Here is an 8,167-nt window from a genome sequence, read left to right as displayed (position 1 = left end):
GTATCGCCGCGCTTTTCTGCCGTGGTGTCGGGCTGAGATGGGCCGGGCTGTTCTACCGGCGGTGGTGCATTAGGGTCGACGTTTTCTTTATCGGGAGGTGGTTTTCCTGGAAGTGGGAGAGAGGGAAGCTCTTTAGGTTTTTTACGTTACATCAACAATTGGGTGCTGGTCAGAAATAATTTTTTTACAAATAATGGGTTCAACCCACTGGTGTTTAGCAATAAGGGGGTTGGTGAATACGGCTGGTACGCATGCATTCTGTGTAAAGTATAGCATATCGTTTAAACCGTTGCACAAGGCTTTAGCTTTCCAAGTAATTCATTGACTTGGGTGTAAATTTAAGTATGCTTGTTGTTGGTAACGTACTTTCCATGCTTCTTCTAAGTCAACGGAGATATCCCAATTACGCCATGTATTAGCAATATCGCGGGCTACCCATTCATTTGGAGTGTTAACAAAAGCGTCACTCCACATTGTTAACCACCAATCGCGTGCACGCATAGTTGCAGTGTACTTTGGTGGTACCTGTGCCATAGAAGAGATAAATAAATCCCAAACACGCCTAAACATAGGACCTAATGAAAATGTGAAAGGCATGTCGCCGAATCGGTAAAGTTCTTCCCAGCAATAATCAGATTCAATAGGTTCAGGTATGTTACGTAAAAAAGTGCCATCTTCCAAACCTGTAATGGAGCGCTTTGCCCTCCAAATTGTAGACACCACCGCCGGCATGACGCCACTCATCTTTTCAGTTTGTTCGAGCATTTTTTCGTCGGCCGGGTTAAAATTGAGATAAGGGTTTGCTCCTGCTTCAATCAGGTGCTCATATTCTTTGTCGTGTTGTTCTGCTGCTGCATCAAGTTCATTTACTGGTTGTCCTACATTCATGTCATTAAATGGGCCCAGGTATTTATATCCCGGTGCGGTCCACCCGCCTTTAGGTCGCTGCGTTGGCGGCATCGTTTAGCATAACCCAGACGCCGTAGCGGTACCACTCTTTTATAGCTGCGATACGTGCGTCGCGAGATGGATAGCCCAGGTTTAAGTCGGGGTATGGAACTTCAAAGCGCCAGACGTATGCTCGGGCCAGTAGAGCCTGTCGGTGTACTGCTGTAATAATGTTTCCGGAGTACACTAAGCCGAATTTGTGGTTCGTTGTTATTAGCACTGGCGTTCTTCCTATTAGTGATTGTGCTCTTCCTTTGCGATCAACCTTTACTGGAGTTCCACCGAAAAGACATTTAGCGTCTTCAACATTTTTTTCACCCAGCTGACATTCTTCCCACCAAATTAAGAATGAGTCATGGCAATCTGCAAAAGGGAAATTTTCATTTGATTTGTTAACGTTTGAGAAGTAAACCGAGCAAAAAACAATAGATTCCGCTACAAGCGTTTTAGCAGTATTAGGAGGGCCTTGAAAGACAAAGGCATTCCTTTTACCACTAGCGCAATTAGCCCAAGCATATAAGGCATATGCAAATCTTTCAAAATCAATGTTATTTGCTTGTAGAATGATGGTAAGCCAATTTGTAGGTGGTACGCCTTTATTTTCTTCGGTGTTTAGGTTAATATAATAGCCCAAGTTGTAGCTTTCTAGTAAACGACGCCGAACAATGCGTAATGCCAATGCAAGTACACGTTCGGTGCCAGTAGAAACGCACTGCCAATAGAAGTCGGGGAATTCCCGTTCAATATCTTGTTGTTCAACCCACCAGTTATCTACGCAGGCTGATACAAGTTGTTTTAGGACTTTGGATTTATTGCCAGTTAGTTATACAGGTTGAGCGATATATTGGTTTTTGTTAGTGACGTTGCGTTTTCCAAACCACCATACACAGTTTTTTGGTATGAGATAGATTGAGACGTAAGAGTCAAAGTTAATTTGTTTTAAGCGACCAGAAGGAGTCCGCGGTACTTTAATGCTTGCGTTTTGTCGCACAAGAGACCAAGTAAATAAAGTAGCAGACTGTAAATTGAAGAAAATCCGACGGTAATTAATGGAAGTACATTTAGCTCAGTTAGCTTCCTCTCAATGGATTTCACTGGATCATTTATAGCTTTGTAAATTTGCTAACTTTCATTACATTAGCGCAGCTAGCTTCCACTCAGTAGTTTTTATGGGATAAATCATAAAGCGTTATGCTAACAATGAACTCCTCCAATCACAGCAAAGCCCATTTTCATTTAGTGCATTTGCTAAAGTTATAAACTCTTAAGTTTGTTTTTAATTGGATGTTTTGAACGTTTTCAGTCGAATAAAGTTTGACATCAGTGCAGATTTTCTTCAAGTAGTTCGAAAATATTTCATGTATTTTATAAAATACTCTTATTAACAAACACAAAAAATAAAACCCAGCAACAATCAGCAACAAGTTTCAACAGGTTTTTGTGAAGAATAATTTTGGAATCAGGTTTCAGCTCTAATGTTTAACAGTTAGCATAGCTACATTTTCAGCTAGCAGTGCCCAACATTTACAACAAAAATGTTTCTCTTGTCCATAAAAAGTAAATCTTGGCGCAGCCGACAAATTCATCTCTGATGTTATGATTTCCTGTTTCTGGTTCAGAAAAGCTTTAAAATCTGAAAGATTTGCCTGATTTGTGAGGAACCTTCAGGGGAAGGTCAGACGATCGCTGTGATGGACTCTTCAGTTTGTTGTTTCCAGATAGAAGCTGATAAATGGCTTAAACAAAGCCCGCAGCGCAGGAAAACAAACAGCAGATGTTGGTTCTCGCAGCGCTGAGGTTTGATTAGTGTTTGCTGTAGCAGCAGGAACAGATCCATTACTGAAGCTCCCACAGATTTAACACATTAAAGAAGATTACAGCCTCCACTGCGCGATGAGTTCAGGGCAGGCTGGGAAAAAAGAAACACACAGAGATTCTCAAGGAAAGCCAGGTCCAGAAGACTCACTGGGCCGGGCCGGGGTGGGCCGGCCCCGCTGCAGAATCACCTCTTTGGTTTCATAAACACGGGGGTCATGAAAGAGGAGCGGCTGTTGGGAGGTCATGAGGTCATGAGGAATAACTGAGGCCAGAAGAGCGTCTGGACGGTCGGACGCTGCGTTGGACCCGAACCAAGAAGAAGGAGTTCAAGGTTCTGGTCCAACAGATATGCATCTGTGTTCTGATGTCCCGTTTTAATGTTCATCCAACACCTAACATGCCGGTCTCTGTAGAGGAGAGGTCAGAGGTCACACAGGTTCGTTTCCACATAAAAAACAAACCAATAAACTCTGACGCCTCCATCTTGTTTCATCTGGTGAAACAGGAAGTTACTTTCAGTGTCTTCAGAGGTTTTTATGTCGTTTCCTGCAGTGGTTGTTGGTGCAGCGCCCCCACAGGCCAGGAGGGGAACAGGCTGGTTGGACTCAGAGCCACAGCAGCTACAGGTGGAGCAGATGGTTCTGGTTCCAGTAGAACCGGGTCGACCCGACTGAAGGGGGAGAAAACATCGCTAGTTGTTTTTCAGGAATAATGAGACAAATTAACATCTGGAAGTTGAAGTGGATTTAAATAGAAACTGTGATTTAGATGAAACAAGGAGTTGTTGCAGACAGGAAGTGAAGGCTCCGCCATGTTGCAGGTTCTTCCTCCTTCTGTCCTTCAAACAGCAGCAGCTCAGATTTGTGTGGAGGAGGATTTAATCAGGAGAAACAGTAAATGTCTGCAGCGTTTAATAAGCGTTGAGCTGAGAGTGTTTGTGCATCAGCGAGTTAATGACAAACCTGCAGGCGTCAGGACCATTACAGGCCGGCGTGGCCAGCGGCTCGCTGTGATGGACCCAACTGGGAACCAGGAGGAAGAGGAGGAACTAATGACTAAAAGCAGATTCTGCGCTTCACTGAACGCATGACATTTATCACTGGGCGCTCAAACCGTTTAAGCCTCACAATGGGCGAAAATGGGATCATTTCTACAGGAGGAGAAAAAAAATCCTCATTAATGCAACATGATCTCAGTTTGACTGGCAGCTCTCTGATCTGCCGCACTATTCAGATCCTGTAAACGCCATGGAGCTCCAGACCTTCGGTTTTCAGTTCAAGACATTCTGGATGTTCTGGTTCTGGATTCTTATGTTTCCATCAAAGTCGCGTGAAAAACGTCGAATGAGCAACAAAATTCAAAATAACTTCCTCGGCTTCTGAACAAAGTTTTATGCTCGTTTGAGGTGGTTTTTGGTTATTCTGAAAAAGATTTGATGCGTTCAGGGGAAAATGGAAATGCTGAATAAGTTGTGCTGAGGTGAAGGTTCCCATCCACCGCCGGCTCTGAGCCTTACCAGAGGCACCAAACGGGTGGATCTCAGTCTCGGTTAGCTCTGTGCTAGTTAGCGACCTCTATTTCCTGTTTACCACAGCCATCTGATGACATCACACTGCGCGTCGCCTGGTTGAGTCTCTCTGAGCTAGCAGATGGAAACAAAACTAATTTGTGTTTTTTGTTTGTTTGTTTTTTGGCTCCTGGTCTTCATAAAGTGGTGCAGAATATTCTATCATCCCAAACACAAACTAAACTGATAGAAAACTGAGTCAGGAAAACAGCTGACCTTTGAACTCAGCGTTCAGAGTTTATTAACCGTGATTTTGGTCTCGTCGGGTCGGGACACGTTGAGCGTTTGTGAGGAAAATGGCTCTGGGTCGACAGGACTGGAACAACGTAGCCGTGTAGTCAAAGCCCAGGCAGCTTTCTCACACGTCCTGCTGCGGGTCCGCGGGCCGCAGGTTGACAAACCCACGGAGCAATCAGCAGGAAACCAGAAGAAGAGAAGCTTAAAAACGGATCATTTCACTGAAAAGATGGAAACATCATCATCATCATCATCAGTCACCCCCTCCGTTCGTCGGGTGACGCCAGCAGAGCTATAAGAGCCGCTGCCTCCCGGGACAGAGGCAGAAGAGCCGCCGCGCCGCAGACAGTCAGTCAGTCAGTCAGTCAGTCAGTCAGTCAGTCAGTCAGTCAGTCAGTCAGTCAGACAGTGAAGATGTTTTCCTCCCTCAGCCTGCGCTGCCTCCTCCTCCTCCTCCTCTCCCTCAGCGCCTCCATCAGCTGCTCCTCCGCCGCACAGAGAGACTCCAAACTCCGCCTGCTTCTGCACCGAACCCCGCTGCTCAGCTCCAAACAGGTCAGAACCGTCAGAACCTGTCAGAACCGAGCTTTAAACTGGACCAAAGTTCTGTTTGAACTTACAGAGAAATCTGAAATGATCTCAGGTCGTAAAAGTAAAATCTGTGTTTAATATTTGATTCAAAATTTAATTATTTCTCTGAAGTCAATAAATTAAGACAAAAAAGTTTAATTAGTTCAAGGTGTTAATTAATGATTTTTATTAAAGGTAAACATTCAATTTACAGTTGGAAAAAATATATTGAAATTATTTCTAATAGAGAATAAATATTCTGTCTTACATGTGAGTTATTATATTTGAAGTTTTATTCACTTTAAAATATAATCTGAACCTCATAATCACTTTTAGAAACATTTTTATTTAACTTGTGACTAAACTGATTTGAATAATTATGATTATTAATATTATTAAATTTAATATTCTCATTGCATCTCCTGTTTAACTTTATTTCACCACAAACTGACTCTGGAATATGGATTTTCATTTCTTCTCCTGCAGAATAATTTATTCCATCAGTTTATTGGAAACCAGAATATTTCAACGCGGCTTCAGAGAAATATGAAGAAATTCAGATTTCATCATGTTTCTTTAGTTTCACCCAAAACTTTTAAAATGACAATTAAGTTTTTTAAGCATTTTCTTTATTTTAGTTTCATGAATGAAACTAAAATCATTTTTTTCCAGATCTGTTTCTTTTGTTGTAAGTTGGAAATGTGTTTTTAATATATAATAATTTACAAATATCATCGTTTCAAACACTGAAACTTTTTTTACGTTTTGAGATGAAATTTATTTACAGATTGTAAATGTTGCAAACATTTCAAACTAGAAATGAAAATATCAAACAAACTGAAATGAACGTTTTAATGAATGTTTGTGTTTGAACTGGAATGAATGAATGAATGAATGAATGAATGAATGAATGAATGAGTTAAAGCTGCTAATTTCTGGCTCAGTCTTAAAAATCTCCATCTGAGGAAAACAAATTTTATTTACCTGGTTTTATCCCAGAATGAACCAGTTCAATGAACCAGATTAATGAACCAGTTCAATGAACCAGATTAATGAACCAGTTCAATGAACCAGTTCAATGAACCAGATTAATGAATCAGTCAAATGAACCAGATTAATGAATCAGTTTAATGAACCAGATTAATGAATCAGTTTAATGAACCAGATTAATGAATCAGTTTAATGAACCAGATTAATGAACCAGTTCAATGAACCAGATTAATGAACCAGTTCAATGAACCAGATTAATGAACCAGATTAATGAATCAGTTTAATGAACCAGATTAATGAATCAGTTTAATGAACCAGATTAATGAATCAGTTCAATGAACCAGATTAATGAATCAGTTCAATGAACCAGATTAATGAACCAGTTCAATGAACCAGATTAATGAACCAGTTCAATGAACCAGATTAATGAACCAGTTCAATGAACCAGTTCAATGAACCAGATTAATGAACCAGTTCAATGAACCAGATTAATGAACCAGTTCAATGAACCAGATTAATGAACCAGTTCAATGAACCAGATTAATGAATCAGTTTAATGAACCAGTTCAATGAACCAGATTAATGAACCAGTTCAATGAACCAGATTAATGAACCAGTTCAATGAACCAGATTAATGAATCAGTTTAATGAACCAGTTCAATGAATGCTTCAGGATTTATCCCCAGAGATAAATGTAGGGGAAGCTAAGTGCGCTAAGTGCTAACCAAAATAATTAGCTTGGCTATTAGCATATTAGCAGGAATGTTTCTGTTTGGTTCCAAAGGGTCCAAACATCACAGCTTTAACTGGTTTTTGGTGAGTCAGTGGAGGCTGAGTGGTTCAGAGCGGCGCCCCCTGGTGGCAGGAGGGTTTCCTGTAAGTTGGAGGAACCTTCAGTGACCGTGTCCTCTGTCCCTCAGGATGCGTCTCGCTCCTCGCTGGCGGAGCTGCTCCTCTCCGACCTCCTGCAGATGGAGAACGAGGCTCTGGAGGAGGACGGGTTCGGCGTCCCTGAAGGCGAGCCGGAGGACGTCCGCGTGGACCTGGAGCGCGCCGCCAGCAGCGGGCCGCTGCTCGCCCCACGGGAGAGGAAGGCGGGCTGCAAGAACTTCTTCTGGAAGACCTTCACGTCCTGCTGAGCCTTCGTCCTCCTCCTCCTCCTCCTCCTCCTCCTGATGCTGTACAGAAACTGATCCCTGGTCAGTTGGGGTCAAATGTTCTGACCTTTCTGAGCTGATTCTTTCTGAATGTAAACACCATGAAGCTATTTTTAATTGTTGGTTTGAATAAAATCTGTTTGAGAAAACCTCCTGTGTCTGCTGAGGAAGACGAGGGGCGGGCCTTCATCGGGGGTCTCCATGGCAACCAGGAACCATTCAGCTCAGTTCATTTATTTAGCATCAATTTATTACTAATATCACATCCAGGCAATTTGTAGACGTAATAAATTTGATTCAAACATTTTAACATTTCGGCCAAATTAACTTGATTTCTGATCTCTTCGTCTTAATGGACCAGCAGAACCTGATTTAATCAACTATTTGTCTTAAATTACTTCACATGATCTTCCAGATTGTGGAGTTTAAACTCAGTTTGTGTTTTTTTTGTTTAGATGTCAAACATTTGCTGAAAACGCTGCTGCTCCTCATGTATGGAAACCCAGCAGGGCCAAAAAACAGACATTTGCTTTAAAGTTCAAACGACTGTTGACAGATTAAACTGAATTTAAATGAACCAGCAGCCAATCACAGCTGCTTTTATCTGATCAAAAGAGAAAAATGTATAATAAAGCAAACAAATATATTTACTTTTTGCATTACAACATTTCTTGAGCTACCTCAAAATATTTAATAGTTTTTCTGGAACTTGATGAACGTAATCAAAACAGTTCAACGATTCCACTGAAAAACACAAAATGTTTCCAAGTATTTTCAGTTTCTGATATATTAACACGTTAAATAAAACCAAACTACAGTAAAATAAACTCCAGTGGCTTTTATGGCTCAATAATTCTGACAAACTCATGAAAAGTTCTGG

General features: G+C 41.4%; 1 protein-coding gene across 1 annotated transcript; it reads left to right on the top strand.

Annotated features, from left to right (window-relative positions):
* The first annotated feature begins 4,876 nt into the window (after positions 1-4,876).
* sst1.1 (somatostatin 1, tandem duplicate 1) lies at positions 4,877-7,436 on the top strand. Its single transcript, XM_055028585.1, has 2 exons — positions 4,877-5,125; positions 7,051-7,436. Exons 1-2 carry the CDS (start codon positions 4,985-4,987, stop codon positions 7,267-7,269), a joined length of 360 nt encoding a protein of 119 aa, XP_054884560.1. The 5' UTR covers positions 4,877-4,984; the 3' UTR covers positions 7,270-7,436.
* The last annotated feature ends 731 nt before the right edge of the window (positions 7,437-8,167 follow it).

Source organism: Poeciliopsis prolifica, unplaced genomic scaffold, assembly GCF_027474105.1.
Source record: "Poeciliopsis prolifica strain line A6 unplaced genomic scaffold, Auburn_PproV2 SCAFFOLD004, whole genome shotgun sequence".
Classification (NCBI taxonomy): Eukaryota; Metazoa; Chordata; class Actinopteri; order Cyprinodontiformes; family Poeciliidae; genus Poeciliopsis; species Poeciliopsis prolifica.
Note: the sequence above shows the minus strand (reverse complement) of the source record. Positions and strands in the feature narration are given on the sequence as shown.